This window comes from Aythya marila, assembly GCF_965140915.1.
Source record: "Aythya marila genome assembly, chromosome: 15".
NCBI lineage: Eukaryota > Metazoa > Chordata > Aves > Anseriformes > Anatidae > Aythya > Aythya marila.
This window is the reverse complement of record NC_139056.1, coordinates 2175829-2202331: the sequence shown is the minus strand read 5'-3', so window position 1 is coordinate 2202331 and position 26503 is coordinate 2175829. Positions and strand designations below refer to the sequence as shown.

General features: G+C 40.0%; 1 protein-coding gene across 1 annotated transcript in view; it reads right to left on the bottom strand.

Annotated features, from left to right (window-relative positions):
• Nucleotides 1–26503, bottom strand: part of MAPK8IP3 (mitogen-activated protein kinase 8 interacting protein 3) — a 69517-nt gene that overhangs the window by 21743 nt on the left and 21271 nt on the right. The window contains exons 5-12 of the mRNA XM_082772213.1: nt 22970–23021; nt 17859–18105; nt 15105–15207; nt 12320–12438; nt 7950–7961; nt 3994–4051; nt 2888–3040; nt 1213–1294 (exon numbers count right to left, since the gene is read on the bottom strand). Coding sequence (XP_082628339.1) covers nt 1213–1294; nt 2888–3040; nt 3994–4051; nt 7950–7961; nt 12320–12438; nt 15105–15207; nt 17859–18105; nt 22970–23021 — 826 coding nt within the window. The remainder of the gene's footprint in view (nt 1–1212; nt 1295–2887; nt 3041–3993; nt 4052–7949; nt 7962–12319; nt 12439–15104; nt 15208–17858; nt 18106–22969; nt 23022–26503) is intronic.

Below are 26503 nucleotides of genomic sequence, written 5' to 3'. Positions count from 1 at the left end.
ACAGCAAAGAGATTCTAAATGCCTCTTCTAAGGAGTGGAAAGTGAGAATAAGACTACTAAAGTGGGTAAAATATCTGCCCCAAAAGAAATTCTAACAATTTTGGGAACTCTTTACTACAAGTGGCACTGGGTTGTGTCTAAACTGTGGCAACTCCCAGTCACACCTTGGTTGATGCAGTAGTGCAGAGAGCTGGACCAACACAAAATAACTAAGTCCCTCCTCAGCCTCCCTGGACTTGGAATAAATCTGTATGGCCACTTAAATCAAGAATTATACACATGAAGAGGAATTTTACAAACATCATCTCATTAAAAAATATAAATAAACAAACCTCCTATCAGCTTGTATTAAATAGAATCCAGTTCTCTTCAGCATTTCACAAGAACAACTTGAAAACTTTACTACCTACCTAAATTATCAACAGACTAATTGCATCCCAGTTAAGTCAGGAGAGTTAGACTAAAATTAAACTTTGTTCAATACCTCCTGGACAGGAAGAACATGGTAATATTGAAAAGAGGTGTATCTAATTTCCTGTCCTAGCAAAGGAGACAATTACAGGGGATCTCTCTCTTACCCTCTGGTTTGCTTCTTTTTTGGCTACAGTGGAGTTTGCTGAAAAGCCTCTATCTCAGCCAAAACACCCTAAACAGCTGTTATGAGCCTTCTCTGCCTGTACTCTGAAATAGGCAGTACTGGCTTATATATATAAAATAATGAGGAAAAACAATTTGCAAGACTGGAGATTACAGAACTGTTAAAAGAAGACAGTTACTGCTGCAAAGCTGCCTATAAAACCCAAGTTTCACTGCACAAAGTCCTCACAGTTTACAGCTTCCCTGCCAACATGAGATAAGGTCTTCTCAAGAAGGCTGACTATCACAAGACCCTGTGAGAAAATACTAGACTGTCATTCAAAAGTGATGAAAACCAGGTAAAACGGGAAGGTGCTGAGCAGGGTGTTGCTCAAAAACTGTTCTGCTGAAAGCACACCGTGCACTTTATTGTCACTGTGTCAGCTGTTCATCTTTGCCAGTCTACAGTTTGCAAGTCATATGGAAAGGTAATCTCATGGCAACAACCTGCAGTTCACCAGCTTTGCTCTCATTGTTAACAAAGAGGGATCAGTCTGCATCTCAGGTATCACACATGAATAGCGTAGTAGTACATAAACCCCCTTTCCCCACAGCCATTTTAGTAATGTAATATACCAATTCTGTACAGAGATAGCTGCTTACATCCTCCACCTCCTCTTTGGGTTCTCGTCGTGCAACAATCGCTTCAGATTTCACTCTAGGAAACAGGAAGAAATGATCAAACCAGCAAGTAACACTGTGACTACAACTGGTGGGCTCTCTGTGAGGTGTTTTGGGGAAAGAATCATCTGTTCACAATGAGAAATCATGTGGAGGGAGAACTGGATGCATCACAAGGCACCCATTCTGAGATGCTTCTCTGATACGATTCCTCCCCCTTGCAGCTTGTTACTCTGAACAGCTCCATTGACATCAGCCCCTTTCTTTGGAACACTTGATTTAAGCACCAGGCCCCAAAACACTGACCACCAGAACAGAACTGTCAATTGCTATTTCTGAACCGTAATCTATATTCAAATGTTTGATGAGATCTTAATCACGTAAAACTGAGCCATCATAACAGCTAATGCTAGCTTAAGCTTGTCTAGGCTGCTTTTCTTTTCAGTGCAGTGAAAAAGCCTCTAATATGAAGATCAGTTTGCCATAATGGTAAGGAAGAGAACACCAAATATGTTAATAAACTATTTAAAGTATTTATCTGAATGTTTCTAATTACTTTAAACCCCATACTGAAGTTCAGTCCCATTTGAATTACAAGAACTTCTATTAGCAAGAAAGACAGTGTGGAAATGCCATCTCTATCTCCTAAAAAAAAGCACACTGGACAATTAGAAGTCCATGTCCATACTGCATAATATATTACATACATTATGAGAGATTCAAAAAGGCATTTTCAAAAAAATCTGATCTACTTCCACTGCTAGTGAGATTGCCTTCACTTCAGACAGTTGGAAGAGACCAGTCTGTGTTATTCTTAGTGACTCCGTGCTCAAATTACAAAGTAACAGAGATAACCTTCCAGATTCCAGATGCAAACTAAGCACTGTCCACTGAATCTGAGATACCACAGTGCTGATAGTACAGCTAGTTAAAATGTAATTATTTATCTTCGAGCCCCACGGGGCATGCATAGCCTTATGGATATGAAATCTTCACAGGCTTTGCTAGGCATACAGGCTGAGGTTTCTCTAGTTCAAGTGGAAAATTAGAAATGGCATGTCTCCAAATGCTACCTGCATAGGGCTCTAAAATCTCTTCTCCCTCTTCTTACTTTTGACTTGAACACTGAAACAATTAAATACTGACATTTAATCATTGTTTGTGGGAATCTGCATGAGCTCTTTCATTAAATTAGTGGGCATTCATCCCTCTCAAAACTGTCTTGGCCACTGCCAGCATCGAACTTTTAACAGTTTCCTTCAAAACAACTGTTTGAGAAGTTCCTTTGAAAAAAATAAAATAAAATATTGCAAATTGAAATTATGAACGCTGCAGTCTGGGGAGCCTACATTAGTAATCACTGCGATGGAATCCTAATGTTGGGGAGAAAATTCTGCAGGTTTTCTAAGGTTCAATAATCTTTCAAACCAATAATAAAAAATCTAAAAACATTAGAAATAGCTCAGCCGCATGCCATAAACCTTGAAATGCTCTGTAAGGTACCTTTGAATTCCAATACTAGTGTCCATGAGGGAAATACAGTAAAACTAAAAGAGCAGGTAGATTTACCTCTACCTGATGATAGAGCTCAGGTTCTCCCAGTTCCCTGGGGCAGCAGTGAATCACTCACCTTTTCAGCTCTTCCTCCAACTCTTTGACTCTGGTTTCCATTTTGGCTTTGGCCTGCTTTGTTGCCTCAAGTTCTCCCTTCAGCACCTCTTGCTCTCCAGACAGCTGGTCCACCTTGGCAATCAAATCATTCTTCACAACGTTCAAAGCATTTCTTAAAGGTGTGAAAGGGACAATAAGCAAAAATGCCCAAAAACAGCAGCCGTCCATAAGAGAGACTTGAAACTAAACTCACAGGCACTACAAGGAGAGTTGAAATGAGCACATTGAAATAACTGTCAGTCTATAAGTCACGAAAAAGCACATTCTGGCAACAAAGAGGTGCAGAAGAAAACAGAAGTCACCATAGTTGGTCATGATGAGGTTTGTGTAGTCCTGCATTCTGACTGACAGACCAACATCAGGTGCAGGAGGTTCAAGTCTATTTTAATAGGATTAAGATTCAAAAAACGCCTTTCAGAACTTATATTATCTGTAGTTGTTGATAACTGTGGGTGAAGGTGACAAACATAAGCACTTCTGATCAATTCTGAAATATCTTAAAATCTTTAAAATTAGCAGCTTCCCACCATAATTCAACTGTTACCCTTAGGATTACTTTGGCTTCCTCTCCCCTGTTGCTTAGCTTCTTTACTATCTAGTTTGCCAACCTTTCGCACAGGATGAACCAATTACATTGTCTAGCTCGTCTTTATCAACTATTAAATCTCTGAAAACTCTTCTCAACAGTAAGAAAGTTTTCTTTCAAAATACCAAACCTTGCAAGTAATAACTTAAAAATTGCAATATCCTCACAGAGGCCCAGACCCATCTAGACTCCCACTGAAGTTAATGAAACGCTTGCCACTGATTTCACAGGTGGAATCAGACCCTACAGGCACATGTCCAGAGACATCACCCAAGTGCCTACAAGAAAGAAAACAGCTACAAAAGTCACTCAGAAGAGGAACTTCTCTTCTGCAATTCAAGATACAACACGTATTCAAGAGAGCCTGCTAGATAAACAAGCAAGCCCCAGTGAGGCTGGGGTTCTCGCCAAGACCTACTTCAGGATGATACCTCATTTACAACTAGGCAGACAGTTCAGAGCATGCAACAGTTCCTTACTTGGTCTCCAGTAGCTGCGAGTTTTCCAACAGCAAATTCCCCACTTCTTTGCCCATTCCTGAAAAATAAATAAATAAATAAAATAAATAAATAAATAAAATGGTCAGGCAGGTTTCATCTGCTTTCCTAGAAATATGAAGCTTGTATGGCACTGACTGACTCAGACTTGAGGAAGAGCATTTGTTTTTGTTAGGCTTTCCTACACTTCTGTGTCCTGCTATGGAGAGTGGAGTGCCTCTTGCTGGAAGACCATGCAGCACAAAGATATCCACATGTCCTTCAGCTAACAGCAAAAATGCACACCTAGCTTCTTACCTCAACTTTAATAGAATCCCCAGAGAGGGACAGAGCAGAGACCTTCACTAGTACTAGTCAGGGGAAATTAAGTCAATAACTCCTGGTACAGCCATGAGCTATTACAAACATTTTGTTCACTCATACAGGAGAAAGCTAGAAGCTCATGGGTTCTTCAGAGTACAGCAGAACACTGCCCAAACTGCTGGCCAGATCTGCACAGCAGTGCTCTTCTTCCTGTCTTAGTTAAGTCAAATATCCTGCTTCCCAGAACAGATTTGGGATCATGGATGTGGCCGGTCTGATACACATGAAAGGCTTCCCATTATCAACCTTCCACCACTACACTTTTAAAAGGACTTTGAATTGTCCGCTGCTCCACTATTTAACAGTTCTCCCATAAGTGTTTACAATTTGGAGTCTCAGGCCCATCACTTAAGAACCAAATTCAAGAAAGCACCTAGATCAGATGCACTGCACTTCCACTTGGGCACGAATGTACAATAGCTGCAACGTGCAGGTTAGGTTCAAAGGACTTTGAAAAGTCTGCAGCTAAGAGCAAAGATTGAATTCAATATTTTGTAAAACCTAATGGAAAAGAATTTAGGGACCAAAACCATAACTGGACTGTTTACTGCTACCGGGGACTTGCCGAATCCCAGAATCAGCTTCTATTTTACAATAGGAAACAGAGGCTACCTGAGCATATAAGACACAAAGACCTCTTCCTTTCAGGGGACAGTGCTGAGGGTTACAGCTTATTTCTCAACACAAGTCCTAGAGCATTAAGAGGTATCACAACAATCAGTGTTTGTGCTGAAGTGCTCCTTGTTCAGCCTTCTGAACTATCTCTTCCTTTCCAGTAAAGGCATCAGCATTTTTCACAACTGTTATTTGCTCATTAATATTTACAATAAAAGAAAAACAACAAACTTTAAGTAAATGGAAGTTAGAGAAACATGGAAGCATACAAGAAGTGAGAACACATCACAACACCCCAACAAACAGATCCTCCTCCCACAGTTAGATGGGATGAATTTATGATGGCAAAAGCAAATTCCTAGCAGGAATGAGTAAAAAGCAGCATTTTATTTATTTATTTATTTTAAATCAGTGGACAGATAATTAATCACTTTGATGTTTCAGGCAATATGTTCTTTGGATAGTGTCAAGCAATATCACAAACAAGATGTGACAAGCAGTAACTGCACTGTGAACTGAAGTGCATTTTTGGTTTGGTACAGTAAGGTATAGCCTTTTCTTTCAAGACATTTATGTTGTTCAGAAAATCCAGAGGTCACAGGATATAGACAACATTTATTAAATGTTTCTCTCATTCCTTTTTAGCAAATGATCAAACAAATATTTAGCCAGTTAGACATTAAAATGGTACAAAGATGTTATGGGTGCTGAGGAACATAAGAGGAAAGCATTCCTCCTTGTATTTTGTTTTTTTTGTTTTTTTTTTTGGACTGTTTTCCTTCTGTTCATGAGTTAGTTATCACTCCTTGAGTCTGTCACAGGGAGAGAAAGGAATTCCGGTGAAGAGGGTGAGCTATTATCAGAGAACTGAAGTCATACAGTGCGCCAGCCATCAGTGCCTTCACAACTACCTATTTTGTGTGACACAGTCACAGCCTGATGCTTTAACCAGGGAGAGGTATGAAGGGCTTGCTTTGCAATAAAGAAATGGGTGAAGCCATCCCACAGCCACAGAGTGGATACTATGAGATAACTTCATGCAGGCTGTAATGAGAAAGCCTTACTCATGGGGAAAAAACACCACTGTGGAGTGACCAAAAGGAGAAGTCTTTACTCCTTTGTGATGTGGAGAAAAGGGGAGAGCCATTCCACATTCTTAGAGTCGGGCAAACAGTGTGAAGCATCAAAGTGGGTAATCAACCACATCAAGAAAAAGAAGAGAAACCTCAAATCACCACTCAATGACCAGCTGCGTCCTGCTTTTTGGAGAGGTGATACCACCATCACAAAAAAATAATGCAAGGTAATGCAAGACACATGGAGAGATGTTGGGTGAATGGAAGAAATTTAGAAATAAAAATACAGTTAAAAAAAAAAAAAAAAAAAAAAGAAAAAAGGCCTTCGCCTTACCAAAGAAATCATCCCGTACTATGAGAGCCATCCCATACGAGAAAGGGAACAGAAAGATATGGGGACAAAGGGAGAAAAGGAAGAGAAAAAAGCAGCCATTAAATACGAATCTGTAAACAGCAAACAGAGCAGCTCATCAGCATGTGTAAACGTGTGTGGTGCCAGTGTAAGTGATGCTGAATGTAAACTAGTCTACACCTTGTTCTTCTGCAGCATAGCCTAAGCAGTTTTACACCTAAGATTTTAGGACAAGCTCAAGATGAACTCATTTTTTTCTTCCATCTTAATAATTTCACCTGGACTAAACATCTTCAGGTTTCCCATCCCCACGACAGAGGTAATTCAACATACATTACAAATAGGGTGCAGGAAGGATAGGGGCAGGAGGGAAAAAAAAAAGGGGGTAGGGGGAATATCAAAGCTCTGTCCTTTTTGACAGGGCCAAACCCACTTTGTTACTGAGATAAATTCTTACTCAACTTCAGTGTGATGCTTTCTGAGGAAAAAAAAAATAGAAAAAGTGGCTTACAGTAAAAGAGTAAAAGCAATTCATACTAAAAGAAAGAATAATGCCATTCTTCCTTTTGTAACCTTACAGACCCAACATCAAGAGGTGTTGTGCAGAGGAACATGACAGCTCAACACTGCACAGTATTTTGTGTTGTGTGTTCATAAGTCACCTGCCTTTATTGTAGGGAAACTTCATTCAGTTTGTACTGAAATCACGAGAGATCCCATTGACTTCATCTGAAATTTTATCAGGGCCCAACTGCATTTTATGGAAAGGTGAAAATTCTGCAAGTCTAGGGCCTGCTGACCTCCTGATGATAAGAGCATGGCTCTAATGCAGCAAACCTTCTTTACAAAAATGGAAGAGAGATATCACTTCAACTCCTACCAGAAAGACAAAGCTTAAAAAAAAAAAAAAAAAAAAAAAAGAAGACAGAGGCTCTGTCACTCTCTTATCCCTCAAGTAAGCCTTTGTTTTCATAACAGCCGTGTCAGAAGAGGGCCATTGTGCATACATTATGAGAGATTCAAAAAGGCATTTTCAAAAAGTATCTGCTTCCACTGCTGGTGAGATTACTGCTAGTGAGCGGCCTTCATCCAAGCAGAGGGACTCCTCACAGCCTTGTTCACTTGAAGAAAAGCAGGAAGCAAACTTAATTCTGTACCCACTTGAGCTCTGCTCAGAGCACAGCACTCGTGCAGAAAAAAGGCACTTTGCACCCCAAAAAAAAGGACAGCAGAGTTTTCTGAAGACCTTGAGAGACAGGCCAGTGTAATATAGTGGAGCAAACCTGCAGAAAGCCACACCAAAAAAAAGCAGATCAAAATGCAGCAGGCGTGTGAGCACAAAGCAGGGGTGTCCTACTGTCCAGAGACCTGTCAGTGCAAGGAACCAAGCAAGGCAAAGGTGGGAGAAAGTCTGCGAAGCCAACCGTGATTGGACAAGAGCAGGGGAGTATCACACGTGTATACCATGTCATTCAGTCTCAACAAGAAAAAAAGAAACAAGAAAGGAAACTGAGTGGAGGAGAGATACACACCTGAGAACTCCCCTATGGGCCATGTCCAGCGAAGCACAGAGAGACAAGGGAAAAAAGGAAGTGAAAAAATGATCAATCACTGACTAAAAACAACAAAAGAAAAATTTTGTTTAAAAAAAAAATTGACAATGATTCAGCCATTTCAATGTCAAAAGGCATGAAATAGTAAGGACAGGACCTGCCATGTCTGTAGATGGCATGACTCTACATACAGGACAAAAAAACTAAGGGAAGATAACCCAGGGTACAACTGCAACCACAGGCCTTAGCTACCCCCAGTTTTCTACGCATGAATCTCAGGCAATCCCATATTGGTCTGGGTAAACCTTTATTTTCTCTCTAATGTAGTAGTAAATGCAGAACAGCTATTTTCCACTGTCTTCTCCTTTCCCCTCCCCTTGCAATACATCTCTTTTTAGCAACCAGATTTGCTGAAATTAAATGTGCACTTCAGTGATCCATCAGTATGCAAAAGACAATCAGTTTTATTTCAGAACACCTTTTTTTCCCCCAGTGCAGTGCAAGGACTTGGTTTGATAATTCAACTTTTGTTTAAAAGAACATATTAGTGGTAAGTTTACATATATATATAGCTGAATTTCTGTCTTCACCTCAAAATCCCTGTTATTTGAAGTGAGGTTTTAATCTCCAAAGCACAGTTGGAGTCCTAAAACTGAAAGGACTTCACACGGTCCACAACTGAACCACTAGTCCTCTTCCACATCCAGAGTCGCTCGGGACAGTGAAGAGCAAGGGAAGAGTACATGAGAAAAGAGAGTGAGCCCACCCAGGATTGGTAGGAAAGAACAAGCAACTAACAAGTGAGCAGGGAGGCAAACAGCCAACTAGGTGGTGGCAGCGTTCCTAAGGCTGCAGTGAGAAAGAAGGGAATTAGGAGAACAATTACCACTGCTAAATAATTGTTCTTGTTCCACATATTACTCCAGAATATACCCTATACAAACTAATGTGTGTACAATGGTATTACAACATGGGGAAAAAAACAGGTTTTGTATTCCAAAATTGCGATGAGGAGTGCTGCTTTTGTACGAAGAGATTAGAAGTAGTTTAGAAGATATTCTGAAGGCAAGAGTGAGATTTTCCACTGAAGAAACAGACCTGTCTGCCAGCTATTGTTCAAGGGTAATTTTTCCAAGATCATTCTACTCTGAGGTCCTCTTTAAAGATGTTTCTCTTTCTTTAAGAAACTGAGTCCAAAAGGAAAGAATATTCTTGAAGGCTGATTTCCAAGCTTTGAGAAAGACTAGAGGAAGAATGAAATTTTCACTTTTAAGTGTAAATGAAGTTTACCAATTCTCTAAATAAGACCCAGAAAGAAAGAAATCTTTCAGATTGTGGATCTTGTTTCTTATATCATGTCCATAGAGCACAATTTCGTCTGTGGCTCTTCAGGCAAAAAGTTACAGAAAAGGGAACAATTTACCTAACAAGAATGGCAAAGTTTTGTATAATGTTGACAAATCTGTCAGTACTGAGATCTAGACTTTTTCCCTCCAATTTTATGAGACATTCTTGGTGCTTTCTACTGTGAAAAGACAAAAAAAAAAGTGTTTAAATCTCATTTCTAAGTCAGAGAAATACAGCCTCTCGGATCTCTCTGCCTTCCTTCCTTTATACAATCCTAGCATGTCTGATGTCTGTTCATTTCAAAGAAAACTTTCATGTGGGCAAAGCTGGTAGCCAGAACTCAACAAAAGGAGTAATTAGATTTACATTTCTGTCACGAAACTCACTCAGCGAACTGATTTCATCACATATCACCTCCCAGGTCTGGAAAGGAACTGGATGAATCCTTCCTATTCTGTTAGCATGCCATGCTATCAGCTGCAAGAGTTTTGCTGCCCTGCAGAAAAAAACTACTCCTAATAATAATAGCATTATCCAGGAAACAAACCTTTATTTTTGTGCTTAATGAAAAGAGAACAAGAAATTTCTATTTCCTTAGCAAAAGAAATGTGAATATTAAGCAATCCTTTTTTTTTTTTTTTTTCCCCACATGTATTTGGTAAGGTGAAAAAGGACAAACTTTAGAATCACAGATATATTTGGGTTGGAAGGGTCCTTAAATATCATCTAGTTCCAACCCCTGTGCCATGGTACACCATCCACTAGACCAGGTTGCTGCAAGCCGTATCCAGCCTGGTCTTGAGCATTTCTAGGGATGGGGCATCCACAACTCCCGTGGGCAACCTGTTCTAGTGCCTGACCACAATGACTAAAGAATTCCTTTCTATGGAATAACATTATTCTTAAATTTAAAAATTAGCTCTGTACATATTCATGGTTCAGATTTTAGGTGGAAACAAATCTGATCTTCACAAGCCATACTTACAAAGGCAGTGTTCAAAGTTTCTGTACGCTGTTTATTATACAAGTGTTAACTGCCAAATAACTGATGACCCAAGATCCGGAATCAGTCATTGATCTTTAGGCAGTCTTACTACTGGAAGAGAAGAAGCACCTTTGACTAACTGGAAATGTAGTGATATAACTAGCATGGTCTCCAATTGGGCAACGAAAAACTTTGGCCCTTTGAAAACAACAGCCTGTATTTCTCACTGATCACTGGGTTCAGGATGTAAGCCAAGTGGGGAGTGGATTACCAGACGACAAATTTCCAGAAGTAGGAAGCAGGTTGTCCCAAGCAGTTAATACAGTTAGTCATTTTCCTGAAAAATATCTCTTAGAAGTTGACACTCCCTGAAGCCACAGCCATTTCAGGGAGAGGTAGAAAGCAGCAGGTGGCACAGAGGATATACATGATTTAGTGGAGTGATTTGTTTTAGTCATCACTCCATGCACAAGAGCTATCTTGCATGCTGCAGAGCTTACACCATGCTTTCTAAAAAATAAAAATCTAGCTATATCAAATAGCTATTGCAAGAGTTCTGATAAGAGCCTGGATCTCACTTTTAAATTCCAGTCACATATTTGCCTATAACAGTACCACTTTCAGAGATTTTGCCTTAGATAAAGCAAGAAGTGTTATGCTAACCTAACTTTTGAGTCTTCAGTCCTCTTCTTCATAGTTAAGTCTACAGTGAATAGGTTAAATTCGATCCTCTCTGCAGAAACATACTCTTTCAGAGGGTCATAGTACAAGATTCATTCAAAGGTGATACAAATATCTCCCTAATTTAAGTCTTACAAAGATGTGCTGCTGGAATTCTGTGACATGATTCAACTGATTCTGTTCTAGATATATATCCAGAAGTTCTTTGATAAAAACTTTTTCCAGAACCAAAGTAGTAAGATTATCCAAACACTCTGGTCAGTAACTACCAGGAAGATAACGTTCACTTTCAGATCATATCTCTTGCTATTCAAAGCATAAATGACATACTGTAGGAGTCCTCATGTCTCTTACGTCTCCTTAAGTGAAACAGCAAAATTGAAAGTGAGCTAAACTGTTATAAACTTTGTCAGGTGCTTGCGCTGTCTGGATATTCAAAGACCATTCATATCTTCCTGATTCAGAAAAATATTCAGAAGGAATTAAGAACATGCTTAAATTTTGTTATGAATTAAGGTCTACAAACTCAGCATCCAACACCAGAAAGCATGACAAGGGCTCAGACTGCTACCTGAGACAGAGCTGTTCCTCTGACTGCCTCAAAGTCCTAGTCGGGAATACAGAATATAACCAGACTTCAGATATTAAAACCTCCTTCAAAATTAGCTTTAAAGATGAATTAAAATTTCTCTTAGATTGTCTATAAAAGGGTAAAAACTGCAATATAGACCATGATATTCTCATTTTAAAATAAAGAAAATCTATAGAATCATAGAATATCCTGAGTTGGAAGGGACCCATAAGGATCATCAAGTCCAACTCCTGGCACTGCACAGGTCTGCCCAAAAGTTTAGACCATGTGACTAAGTGCACAGTCCAATCGCTTCTTAAATTCAGATAATTGTTCCTTTAAATTTCAAAAACTTAACAAAAGGAGTTACTTTCTTGCATATTTCAAACAAAACCTTTATTCCAAGTGAAGTTGCTAGTGTGCAAAATTATCGAAGTGAAAATTTAGGGGAGGAAGTGGAAGGAGCAAATTTTCTCTCCAAACTGTTCATGTGGGAGAATCCTATGGAGAAAAAAACACACCTACAGACAGACTAAATAAAAGTTACTTAGATACTAACTTAAATTGTTGGATAAGCATTACTGTACTACAGGCACATATTTCAGGCACAGTATGTCCCAAATTCCATGCCATTCCATGCTAAGGACAGACATCCAAGTCCCGAAAAAAAAAAAAAAAAAAAAAAAGAGAATTTAGATGCTTCTAGAAGCTTAATAGAATTGTCATTGTATCAGAGAAAACAGAACGGTTCTAACAAGTTTTTACCTAGCAGATCTGCTCCTTCATCAACATCCCCAATAACCTCGGACCCTGCTGTGGAAAGTTCATGATACAGAGAGTCCGTGTTGATGCCGAATGCTTTGTTCACAATCCCCTGTGTTGGGCTGTTGTTGGAAGAAGAAAAAGTAAGGACACTTGTTACTTGACAACATTTGAGCTATCACATAACTCTCTGAAATACTGAGCATTACAGAACATTGAAGTCAAAACTCTGAGAGTACATTCTGCCTGTTCACCATAGGCTGACACAGGGAAATTAGTAAGTAAAGAAAAAAAACATATTTTATTTCCTATATCAAGTACAAGTACCTACCATGCACAACCTCAAAGCTTGCCTGGTTGATTTCTTTTTACATCATGAGAGTTGATGACAACTCAGTATCTCACAGAAACCTTTCAATTCACAGCAGCTCTGAATTCTGACTTTTAACACTGTGCAATGGTTCCCATACTCCTATCAACTTCAAAGCAACCTTCAAAGCAGGTAAGATAAGCAGATCAGATAAGGACTCAGATGCTGAAAACAGCAATGGTCTTTTTTCTTTGCCAACTAGTAAGTGAAATCAGCCTGAAGGTTAGTTTCTTCTTTGGGTTCTAAGTGCACAAATGCTTCTTCCTATGTCAGCAAAATGTATTTCGTTAAACGTAAATCAAAGTTAATGTTATCTAATCACATCATATGGGAGTGCATTTCCACATCTTACTGTCTTCTCTACCAAGAATCTTCTCATATTCTTTGACAATCTCATGGCTTAAACAGAATACAACTGTTGCAGAAAGACACAGTGAGCAGGAGCGAGGCATCCTCTAAGATTGTCAGTGCTTACTACAAAAAATGGGATTAAAGTGGGTATAGACACATCTAAGTGCCCTGCCTTGTACAAGGGGAATCAGCCAATATGTAGTGAGGCTGCGCAATTTTTCCAGCACTCTAACATAAAGGTCAGTACCAGTGGATATTATCTCAAGTCATGTGGCTTTGTTCTTAGCTAAATCAAGTCTCTGTGATCAAACATGGAGATTACAGATGTGTTGTGTTAGCTGTCTCTGATATTTGAGAGGTAAAACACAATGCAGATAAAAGGAAAAAAATAGAAGTTTTAATTACAGAGCTACCCAGGAATCTGAGAACACTAAGGAATTACAAAGTTGATGCAGTCTAATAGACAGTACAAGCAAAAAGAAGCGAACAGCATTCAAGGTCTGACTTGAAGACATAATTCAGCTTCAGCACTCCACTTTCTGAAGCAATACATCTCTCAAAAGGATTCTGTTTTTAAAGCAGCAAGCCCACAATTCAGCAGCTCCAGAGTTATCTTGTGTCTCCTCTGGTTTTCTGCCTCTCTACGTGGATCAAAGATCAATCTGCATGAAGAGCTTCCAGTGCAGCAATACTCTCCACTCCTTTCTTTTCTTCACGTTCAGACCAATTATCAATCTGATCACATCAGTCACTTTTACTTGTTTGGCTACCTAGATTCCTCCTGCTGCTGACCCTAAAAATTGTCCATGTACCCTACGTATTCTAAGGGGAACTTAATTGTGTTTCACAGGTGAGAAAGGCATCTGTTATTGCTGCTCACACGCGCTTTTAGAGGACTAGAAGATGGTGCTCAACAAGTGCAATCCAGTCCAGATTTGGTCTGTGAGATAATTTTGCCTTAACTTTATCAGCGTATTATTTTCTGCATACCTGCAAGAGTTGGGGGGTTATTTTTGCTGGTGTCCTGCTAAATTACCCACTGGACCAGGGTAAAATTAATGAACTCCATAAAATTAATCTCTAGACCTTCATAAAATTGAAACAAGGAACCTAGACTTTGTTCATTCTAGGTTAATGATATCTCACAGAAATGTGGTGCCAAAATTAACAGCCTTTAGGGAGCCTCCCACTGAGCACAAAAAGAGTGCTAGACAGGAAGGGTATCAGCATAGGAGTTTGGTAGAAGTTCACTAATTCAGAGGACTCTGTCATGGTCCTGAGTGCACTGATGGTCCAAAATTACTCTGACCAGCCTCACCTTAGACCTGAACACAGCCACCTTCTGTCCACTAGTCCAAGGGCTCCCTTCAAGCTCAGGCCTGTGCCTACTGTCCTTATCTAACCTATGCTGTAGGTGTACTTGTCTTCAGTCCTGTGTCCTGCTGCTCCTGTGTCCCTGCACCTAATTCATCCCCTTCCTTTGTAGGGGACTGCTTATGAAGCCCATTACCAGGGCCCTGCTCTGCTCTCCCTGCTCCAATCTTGCAGGATTGCACCACAGTCACTGCCCTGCTGGGGTCACTTCTGCTTGTCCTCCTTCACAGATCAGACCTGCTCCTCTTCCAACACTTTTTTTTTTTATATACATAAAAAAAAAGAAAAAAAGAAAAAGTCCTGGGATTTCAAAACTGAATTCAGATCTGATCTCATTAGATGAATGCATCTTTTTCCTCGCATTGAAAACTTACGCCTCTGTCCCCTTTGCCTGTTTAAATGTTTTGTTGCTACATTTCTCTGTGCTCCTTGATCCTGCAAGGCAAACTAACCTGTCTCAAACAAACCTCATTCAGTTTGCACAGATTGCACAGATCCTTCCACAGATTACCAGCTCATATTAGCCTTTCATGGACAAATCAAAAATAATCAAGACCCCACACATTTGCACTAGGCAGAATATATGGATTTTCTCAAAAAGCTCCATCTTGAACTCTGTGAACCATGGCATCCATTCTTCACTCATCACAAAACCAAGCTAAAGAGCAAACAGCAAAAAGTCACAATCTGTACCTGTTACCAGTGCGTTCCAGGCGGGGATCTTGACACATATCCAGTTCTGGTGTCGAATCTATGATGTCCTGAACATCGGACCACTCATCACTGCTTCCCATACCTAAGGAACACAATACATATGGTTTACAGTATCAGTGCTCCTTGAAGGCACTTTTTCAGCTTTGAATACCAAGGCTTCAAAACTTCATGGTTCAATGTACAAAGTGTTAAAATAGGAACAGAAAGTGGCTGATCACCTTGAGACAGAAATGCAACAGGGCTGGGAAGGTGCCTTCATGATTCATTTTAAATTTTAAAAAATAAAAAATTATTTTTTATATAGCTTCACAGAGATTACTCTAGTTATGAATTGGCACTGGCTTATTTTAATAGAAATAATTTGTCAAGACGACTTCTCAAGTCTACAACTAGTTTAAATATCCATTACAGTGAATTTTTACTTCAAAAATGTGTTGTGCAACATTTGAAATCGTCTGTTTTCTGTATAATCTATAGCTTAAAGACAATATTTGAAGAACATAGGGAAAATAAGAAACTAAAAAAATAAGAAATTAAAAAAAAGAATCCTGTTGTCAAGTTACTCATATTAGAAACCAAAATGTTCAAAAACTCAGGCTTGCACCTATTCTAAAAAAAGCAATATAAATACAGTGTCTGTTTACACATAAAATTCCCGAAGTATTGAAGACCTCATATGTAAACTATATTAGTCCCTTAACTGTTAGACATGAAATCTTTAACCTTTCCAAACTTCCTCAGCAGCCAAATATACCTAGCCCATGACAACCTGAGTGTTGATTTTACTGTTTTAGGCTGGCATTGTGGACTTGCTGGCAACAAATGTCATGTTGAAAACAAAGTCCAATGTGTATTTGTTGACAAACTAGGCATCCATACACGAATGGTTCCCCACCTCACAGAAACAGACGATTCCTTCTCTTTATTTTATAACCTGGGAAGCTTTTCTGCAAATCCCTTTTTTGTAGGTTCTGCTCTTAGACATCTGCATCACTGACAGACATTTTAATTACAGATGAAATACCTAATTAAAATTCAAGTATCTAAGTTTCTTCTCAGCATGGAGACATACTTCTGCATCACACGTGAAAAATAGTTGAAAGACTGAATATGCAGAGCACATAAGAAACATACACCTATCTGCTTTGAGCAGATTCCACAATATGATAATTTCAGCAAGAAAATTTAAACTTTCGTATACACATCCACTTTAGAGTTGCATGCATATAAAAGAGACCTGACTTGGACCCAAAAAAACTATTGATGGTAAATGACCATATAAGCACCAGCTGTAAAATTAAGGATAATTATTTATAGTGAACTTGAACTACTGCCCTCTGAACTCTGAGAAATACTGTAGGACAAACTTTTATCTGAAGAAAATTAAAACTCATCTCTCAAATTTCTCCTTTCTTGCATTTCTTGTTCTAGCTTATTCTTGTTAGGTACAATTCCTGGTTTCAGCCACCAAAGACATCCATACTCAATTTCTCTTTTAATAATGCTCATAATGACTTGCATTGGCCAGGATGCACCGGAAATAACAAGGAGGTTCTCCAGGAGAATACTATGGGAGGTTTAGGCTGAATATTAGGAAAAAATTCTTCACTGAAAGGGTTATGAAGTATTGGAAGAGGCTACCAAGGGATGTAGTTGATTGACCACTCCTGGAGATCTTCAGAAAACATGTAGAGGTAGTGACATTGCTCAATGGTGGACTTGTTAGTACTAGGTTAAAGGTTGGCCCAGATGATCCTGGAGGTCTTTTCCAGACTAAATGATTCTATGATGCTAGCATCAAAACCCATTTTTTCATATGCTCCTGCACAGACTTTCTTGTTCATTTTACAGTCCCTTTGTATTTAAGCTCATGACCTGCAAAAACCAGACCACTACTCATTTCTGAAGGTTGCTGCAAATCTAAATACAATACAAGCTGGGAGGTGCTCTGACACTACATTGGTACAGCTATATTGAACAGCACTGAAAGTGGCTTTTATCATGTTATTACATCATCTTCTTTCTTTAAACAGTCTGGTGCTAAAGGCTTAGGTGATGGCTTTCTTCACAAGAAATAATTAATTCAGTTTACTGAAGCACTCCAGGAAGTGGAAAGAAAACAACTGAAACTTCCAAAGATTTCTTGTATGAGAAACAGACTAAAAGAAAGCAGCTTATTTAGCTTAGAAAAGTGGCTAGATAGGGATATAATTGCTATTCTGAAATACAGAAAGCTGTAGGGTAAACACATGGAAGGGAAAATAATTAGTTAACCCAACTGATAATTTTGGCATATGAACAACTGGATGTAAAATACTTGTGAATAAATCCAGAGAGAAAACTAAATGCAAGTTTTTAACTACTATACTGATGAGGTCCAGAAATAGTGTTCCAAAAGCTCAGACTGAGATGGGACTTACCCGTTCCTGAAAGGCGTTCAATGACATGAATTAAAGCAACTGCAGGGAACTGAGCTCAGTAATCCATTGTCATCCTGTGTATTATTTGTGAAACTATTTTTATTACTGACTTTTCAAAACTTGCGACTCAGAAAATAACTCACATCCAATTAGTGGTTTCTCTACATATCCTTCTAAGTAAGCTTGTCTCAAATTCTGTACCTGTGAAGCTGATTACCCTTCAGTCTCCCAGCCTCTTCGCGTAACAGACAGACACAAGCACTGTGAAGGCAATTACTTTAACGACAAATTAAGCAAGCTCCAGCTTCCATACCTATGCTGACATTCCTCATCTCCTGTGTAACCTGGACTTCCATGTTCCGACTGTTCCGCTTTTCTCGTGTCCTCTTGTTGCCCTTGGTTGTGCCATTGTATTCACTGATGGGCTGGATGCTCTCGTTCAGGGGCGTGACAGCAGCAGAGGGCACAGATGACGTAGGAGTGTTGGACTTGGTTCCTGTGGTGCTCGGTGTGGCAGCTGCCGAGGACTGCCCAGATTCAGACATTTCATCTTGGGGGCACTATAGAAATTCCAGGACAGGGAAAGAATAAAAAGGGAAAAGCACAGGTAGATATTTCAATTAATCTCCTATTTGCTGGAATATGGCTGCCTTAAAGTATTACGGAAAATGAGTCTTGCTCACTGTGCCAACTAAATGTCCATCATTCTCTGGTGACACATAGCACTGCAACCAAAATGAAGGAGTGAGTTCCCATGCTGAACTCAGGAAGCAAATCCTACCTGTGAAAGGACTGATATCCTTCTTCTTTTACCATTTAAGACAGGTCTTCACAAGTCTTATCAGTATGTGACCTCTTCATCATGCACCTCAAGGAAGATAGCTTTATCATAACTGAAAAGCACCTGCAACTGCCACTGACTATTGTGGAAGCTGAAGGCCTTTGGCACTTGCAGTAAGCTAGGTCGGTGTTTCCCAAGACTGGAAGGCAAAATGGACTTTGCTTTGGAAAGATCTGAAGTGACCTCTTAGATGATTTGGAAGCTGTCATGACAGTAAGCAACTGAACTAACACAACCAGGATGAGAATCTCTAGTGTTGAGACAATGCCAACATATTTTTGATGCCAGACTGCAGAACCAAAGTGAATACCAAGCTGGGATAGTCTCACTTTATTAGTGGGGGAAGACCTATGTCCCCACACCACATTATGCGGAAGCTAGCCAAGCATGCCTTCAGCTTGACAACACGATAGGAACAGATGTGGGCTCCCCAGTTACAAATGACAAGACAGGATTCAGGAATTCAAAAATCAAAAGCTGACGAATCAACACAAGAGATGGATTTCCAGTGTGAAATGTACACAAATGGGTCTCAACTCTACAAACATTACAGCCCCATTTCTTGTTTAACACCTCTTGAAAAACACGGGAGACTTAAGGCTCTGTGAGGATTTTATTACTGTGCCTCTTGTTTGTCAATTAAAGCAGCACTGCTTCAAAATCAGCCAATTAACGTCTTAACCAATGCAGTGATCATTCCCAGAACCCAATGAGATCTCCCCATTCTTCACGGTAGCCTGCTCTAATTACTGCCTGCAGGGAGATGACAAAAGTAATTTTGAAAGCTATATGCGATAATGAACTGCAATTGAGTGCAGTGACATTCAGTATCTGCACACCCAGACTCAGCTATAATCTGTATGGCTTGTCTCTTCCCTCCTGTGCAACTATGAGAAAGATTCTGGCTCTGCTCAGAACCTGCTTCAAGGCCTCACAAACCTTGGAGCTGTGATGCTTCACTCATTTGTAAGTCTTGTTCTACTGTTCTAATAGTAACTGCACAACATGACAAAAAAAAAAATCAAATTCAAAATGGGATGAGAGAGGTCTGAAATAAATTAACCCTTTGCAGCCTTTTTTTTTTTTTTTTTTTTAAAAAATCTGGAATCTTATTAACATCTTCCTTTACAGACTGGCCTCTGTATGCTGATCTTAAAATAGCCTTCTATACATTGTACTGTAGAGGATTTACATTGCATTTGCACACTTGTATCAGAAATTAAGGTTTCTTAAAAAATATGCTACCATTGAATACTATCCACGTTTTGTTTAGTTTCTGCACTGTCAGTCTGAATAGCCCCCATATTCCCACATGGATGTTCAAATCGTCTCCCTGCACATTTGCTGATTTTACCGTCAAAACTGTGACTGAGACACTTTACTTAGGCTGCTACAGGTGGAAACCACACTTCCCACATGTACTTCATATTCTTGTTTTGTGAGCTACTTTTCTAATATGTAAAGAAAATAATAGGAAACTTGTTTTTTAAGAAAAAAATATGATCCAGTAAGCCTTATAATACTTCAACTGCTATTTGCCTGTTGTGCTTTCTACTGTACAAAGGGACAAAGAGTACCAATTGTAAACTGTAATCATAAAACCTCTTCCCTCCCCTCCCCCCAAACAAAACTTCTTTTGGATGAATGGATTCAGAGATCTCCTTGTATGCACTGTAAGTCTGTAAGCATAACCAAAGTCCTTGAGGATCTTAGCACTGTAAAAGAGACACCCAGATGGGTCAACATGTCATTCCTTGATCTTCAGAACTAGATGTTGTTCAGAAATCCTACACTATTATTGTCTATGCTATATACAGTGCTATTTATACTGGATATTTATCCTGTAACTTCTTGTTTATTGACATAATCTTTCCCTTACCCGGAATACACCCAAGTGAGTAATTACCCTGGCCTTTCATTTATTTTTGGTTATACATCTGAATTTTATATTTATCTAAAGTACGTTCTTTATCAGCCTACCAGCCTGCCCTGGAGAAATTCATCTCAAATGTAAACACTACAAAGACACTCCTCTTCACAGTCCAGAAGGTCTATTAAACTTCACTGGTATCCTCCTTCTATTGTCCTGATTGCTCCATTAATGCTAAATATTCCACTAACCATACAGGTCTCCTCTGCAGCCTAGGAGGCATTCTCCATAACCCATAGCTCACACAAAGAATACTCTCCACAACCACCACTTACCTACAGCCATACCTGTCAACCTCCTAAACATCAAATGTGTAGTAGTGACCTCCAAAATGCATTGCAAAGGCCCAACATTCATAGCAGTCATATGTCACCATGAGTAGCCACAATTGTATGGTTATAACACTGAAAGCATAGTACATAAAAACAAAAACGTTAAGGACTTTCAACTCCAAATTATTATATAAAATAAATGTACAACTGAATCTAAAAGTAAAGTAATAAAAACAGCAGCTTAAACAGAAAATAGTAATAAAAAGTAGAAAAGGACACTTAAAACATAAGTACAGTATGGCCCCATGAAATAGAAAAACTAGTCAGAAGAGTCAGGATATACAGATTGGGAAGGTGAGTTACATGTGTGCAGTCAATGTCAACAAAATATCAAGAGCAGCTGAAGAGGCAAAGAGTATACGAGCACTACTGCTGAGATTTCAGTCATGCAGAATAGTTGAGAAATAGCACTTCAGTCAGAGTAAGTAGCTTGCACAAGAAAAGTTCTGCATTCCAAATTGCAAATCTAGCAAGTCAGTTAATCACTCCCTTTAATTATTCACAGGTTTGTTCCATACTCTTAGGAAATCCACCATAACACATTAACCATCCAAGTCTTCCATAGCCCAAGCTCTCTATCTGCAAACTACCAGCTGTCCTCCTTCAGACCTGCTGATTTTTTTTTAACAAGCACCAAAAAAAATCCCAGCACTACCCATCAGACACATGTAGTATCTGACTTCAATAGCATAGTACTACCTCTGCAACCAGAGGTAGTACCTCTCCTAGTACAGTAGGTAGTACAGTTTCCTGTAACCAGAAATTGACTTTTTGTCTGACACCACCAAGAATAAATTACGAAATGATCAAAGCAGTAACCCTCCATTATCTGAACTTGGAAATCAAAGCTTACAATTTATTTGCATTCCTGTTGTATTCTCCTGCAATGGAGATGCCGAGTTATCAATGAGATCCACTCAACTCTCACTAAAAAGCTTCCAGAAGCTCTGCAAGGGCATGGCTTAAAGAATTATGCCTTCAGAAGTCTGGAAGGTGGATCTAACCCCAGCTTCCTACCAACTCTCCTATAAAAACTTATGACTGCCACACATGCCTCATCACTAGAGAGCTCAAGAGCATGTCCATACCATAGCACTGACTGGAGACCCCAAGGAACAGACTCCTTCCAGAACTAGAAGTATGGTCTCTGTACATTTTGGTTGCTGCATGCAGCCCTGCAGCAGTGGTGTGTTGGCACAGCACTAGTCTGTCTGCAGTAACGCATTCATACCATATCTTAATTTCCTCATCCTTGATTATGCTATTGCTCCATGGCAATGCTACCTATTAATTATAGGTAGAGTCTTCAGAAACGACTGTAGGACCTAGCAAGCATTCTGCAAGTTGCTACATTTCCCAAGACTCTGTGCCTTTAACACTACAGCAAGGGTTCGGTTTCAAGTCCTATCCAAAGATCTTGATTTTGGATTTCCAACTTCTGCAACGGCAGAGGCTTGACACAGTGCTAAGCTCTGTGCTGCGCTGGGCCTGGCTACTTTCCATTGCCTGTGTCAAAAAAAAAAAAAAAAAAAAAAAAAAAAAAGAAATGAAGTTGCTAAAGTTGCTGCTTCGTGTTCTATGTAATTGAATTTGTCAGAATTTCTTGAGCTATGCATCAAGGAGGCCACTTGGATGTAAACAGTGTAAGTCTAGAGCAATGGACTAGATGTGTGAGAAACCGAAGAGCTTTAAGCACAGTGCAGGACCTGGGCATACAGAGCTTTTAGTATCCCTTTTTACCAAACACAGGAAGGCCAGAACAGCGATAAGTCAAGAAGAACAAACAATGAAGAGCAAGTGCAACCCAGTCCCTGGCCCCAGCTGACGTACAAAAGCACTGGTCTTATTGAGGGGGAGAGAAGGGTCAGGTTTCATCATTTCCTCTCCCAACTAAGACAAAAAAGGTGTAGGATTTATCTTCTCTAAATTACTAACTGCCTCCCCACACATTCCTTTCAGCTTCGGGCCAGCCAAGTAAAGGAGATTAACACTGATGCAAGGAGAAAAAAGAAGCATGAGGAGCTATATTAAATCCCTCCCATACTGTATGCCAGATCTGTGAAAGGATATCCTCCCACCTACAGTACAGCTACCACTGGAGTAAATGCACAGCAGGAAGAGGCTGCAAAGGGTTATGGACACGGATTTATCTCCACCTTAATGAAAACATGGGATGCTATTGACAGTGGAAGAGTGGGAAACCCTTGCTCCGTGATGGTCTATAAAACCTTGTAGCTGGAGTTGGACTGCAGCTGGCCGAGGTCACTCAGGTGCCAGTGGTCCAGTGTTGGGACGATCTTGGCCCCTATCTGCCCACGTACCATGCCATCCGCGAGGGGGAAGACATTCAGAGAGTTAGGACGTTCCTTCCTGCTAAACAGAGAAACAGAGAGAGAGGGAAAGCCAATCTGTTAGCTGCTTACAAGGGTCTTACACAAAAGAAACAACACACCAGCCTATGTGAAATAATTATCATTAGAAACTGAGTCACACTCCTCACTTAGCAGCTGTGTGGATTCCCAACCCCACACCTCCAAAGGGTTGTCTGTTCAGACCCAGGGTGTCTATTGGTAGAGCCATGAATCTTCCTGGGGAGAGTCTAAGAAGGCAGAGGCATTCAAATGACCAAAACAGGCAAAAACAACTTCACTATCAGTATAAAATATTGTGGGGAAATGTAAAATGCAGAGAACTGAGCTGATTTAAGCCAGTGTATCCTCTGAGAAATGGAGGTGCTGTGAGCTTCAGTAGACAACTCCCACAAAAAAAAAGAAAAAAAAAAGAAGATCCCAAAGATTCTAGAGATGTCATCACTGAAACAGGAAAGAGGCTTAAGTGAGACATCTACGTGTCACTTTGTATATTCCACCCCAAATCTGATTTGCACCAACAGCAGAAATCAGTGGGTTTTGGATCACTTCAAATATTAAGCAAGACAAGTAATACTTGGACTCTCTGATCCCCTCTCCATATCCAATTATAGCTCACTGAAAATTCAGAATTTAAAGGAAGTTATAAATGAATTCATATGGCCAGATGTCTGTAACTGCATTCTCTTCAGCCCCCTCCTTTATTGCAAATGTAGGTGATTAGCTAGCTTGGATCTGATTCTGAATATACAAGCTGGTACACGTTTTGAGACCAAGTTCTAGTGGGAAAAAACGTAGAGCAATCAGTAGAAGTGGAAAAGGCTGAAACAGCATGCTGAAACCAGCATCCACTTTCATGCCAGAGGTGCAAGACCGTGGGGACAGACCACAGCTCCGCTTAGTGCATCGCCCCAGCAGCCTCTGCTAGCTGGACTAGTGGCCTTTGAGATGAACTGAGCTGATCCTGTGTGGCATTAACCCAAAAAGAGTTTAAGTGATGGTTTGTCACCTACTCCTGGATAGGACTATTCACACTTCACTGCAGGTTTCTGCTTTCTGGTGCAGAGAGTGATGAAATCTGCCATTCTGTACACCAGCATTTCTAACAATAGACCTTTATGTACCTTTCTTTAACGATACTCAGCACTGGTTTAAATTGCTATGCAAAAAATGTTTGGCTGTGCATAAAGTAGTCAGCTCAAACTGCCCAACTGCCAATGTTAAGGCTTGGAAATCAAAGAAGGAAGGTGTCTAATCAGCACTGACACTCCAGAAACAGGGTACTAGTGAGCATCTCCTCAAAAGACAGAGATGTGCTCCCCTTCCCCATCAGGCTCCAAGCCAACGCTGTGCAGTGGTGTTCCTAGACACAGAAATAATTTTTGCTAAGACTCAGCTAAGCCACAACCACTTCATCACAGGGTGGGACTGGATGACTTCCACAGCTCCCTTCCAACCCAGCCTGCTCTGTGATTGTGATCTGTGACTGTGGACAAAAGGACTGCAGCAGCACCTAAGGCCACCCCAGGGCTTACTCACACACACTGACACAGGCTGGGGCACAAGCCAGCGCACTTATGAAGAAAGAAAGTGAAATGTCTAACAGAATAGAAACGTGTGGAGAAACCAAATAGCCCAGCCTTTCCATTCTCAGCAACAGAGCATGCTGCTCCCTTGTGCCACTGCAGCTTCTGCTGAGGAGTAACTGCTTGCCGTGGCCCATCTTGGGAGGGAAGAGAAGGAAGAAAGGTGTTTTCAGTGTGGTCCAGAAAGGATATTTGGAATGCACTTTTCCTAAGAATCTCCATTAACATTTTCTCCTGAAAATCCTAAAGGTTCATATACGGAAGTTTCATAGATAAACCCTCTTACAAAAGCAGAAATGTATGTGAATTTTAAAGGAACACAGATCACAGACATTATCTGACTGTATTCACTTTTGCTTATAGAGAACACACTATTGCAGTTTGCCCAAATACTGATTTATCACCTCCATCCTGCCATTTACACCTGCTCCTAATAAGTCAGGATGCAAGATTTGTGACAAATCCCATTTACCTCTGAATGGCTTCCTGCATTTATCTCTCCTTATCCTACCTCTGACACTGAAACTCCGAACAGTTTCAAACAGCTGTTTTAAATTTATAAATAACATGCTAGGGAAATTTTTCCCCTTTGTCGTGGTTTAACCCGACCGGCAGCTAAACACCACGCAGCCGTTCGCTCACCCTCCCCCCTCCCTCTCTGGGACGGGGGAGAGAAATGGAAAGTGAAGCCTGTGAGTTGAGATAAAGACAGTTTAATAAGACAGGAAAAAAAAATAAAAATAATAATAACAATAATAATAATGATGATACAATGGTGATAATACGAAAGTAATAATAGTATGTACAAACAAGTGATGCACAATGCAATTGCTCACCACCCGCTGACCGATGCCCAGCTTAACCCCGAGCAGTCCGGCCCCCTCCCCCCGGCTAGCCACCCCTATATATTGTTTAGCATGACGTCAGATGGTATGGAATACCCCTTTGGCTAGTTTGGGTCACCTGTCCTGGGTCTGTCCCCTCCCAGCTCTTACTGCACCCCCCAGCCTGCCCGTTGGCAGGACAGAGCAAAGGCTGAGATGTCCTTGGCTTAGTATAAGCACTGCTCTGCAACAATTAAAGCATCGGGGTGTTATCAGCACTCTTCTCATTCTAAGCCAAAACATAGCATTCCACCAGCTACTAGGAAGAAAATTAATTCTGTGCTAACTGAAACCAGGACACCCTTAAATGAAATATTCACGCTGGCACTGTACCCATGAAAAGTATCATCAATTATACACAAGAGATTGTTAAACAACTCAAAATTAAAAATTAGAGCTTTATGCCACAAAGACAAAATTCCTACTTTGACAGTTAAAGACATAACTTCTGAAGGGTCCCAAAGATTCTACCCTTTGTCAGTTAGAAAAAAATATATTTCAGGCCATTTTCTGAGCTGCTTTAACTATTAGTTTTTTATCTTCCTTCTTTCTTCAAGTTAGAAGGGTGGTCCTAAGGGATTCATTCTTCACAGCTGTATGTAATTGGAGAAAAGTCCCTAACGCTCTAAAACATTATTTAAAATAATTTATTTCTACAAAACAAGTGGTACAGTTAGACTATCTAACAATATGCTATAAACGCTTTTGTGATTAGAGTGGTATGTCCTAATGTGGCAACACTGCCATATAAGAAATACCAGCCATCCCAAACATGCTGACACAGATACTGAATTATACTTCCTCTTCAGGTAAGCTTTATTAGATTTCTTTTGCGAGCCCACAGCTTGTTTCTACATTCTTATGAAAACACATTTAAAATGCTAGGAAATGTAGCACCATGCTAAACAAAGAACAGAGGTATGAAGTCCCAGCAGCAGCAGAAGTTGTAGGATCTTCAGGAAGGTTGCATCAGTTTTAATGTAGACTGTTAGGAGAACTGCATTCCAAATTTCCTT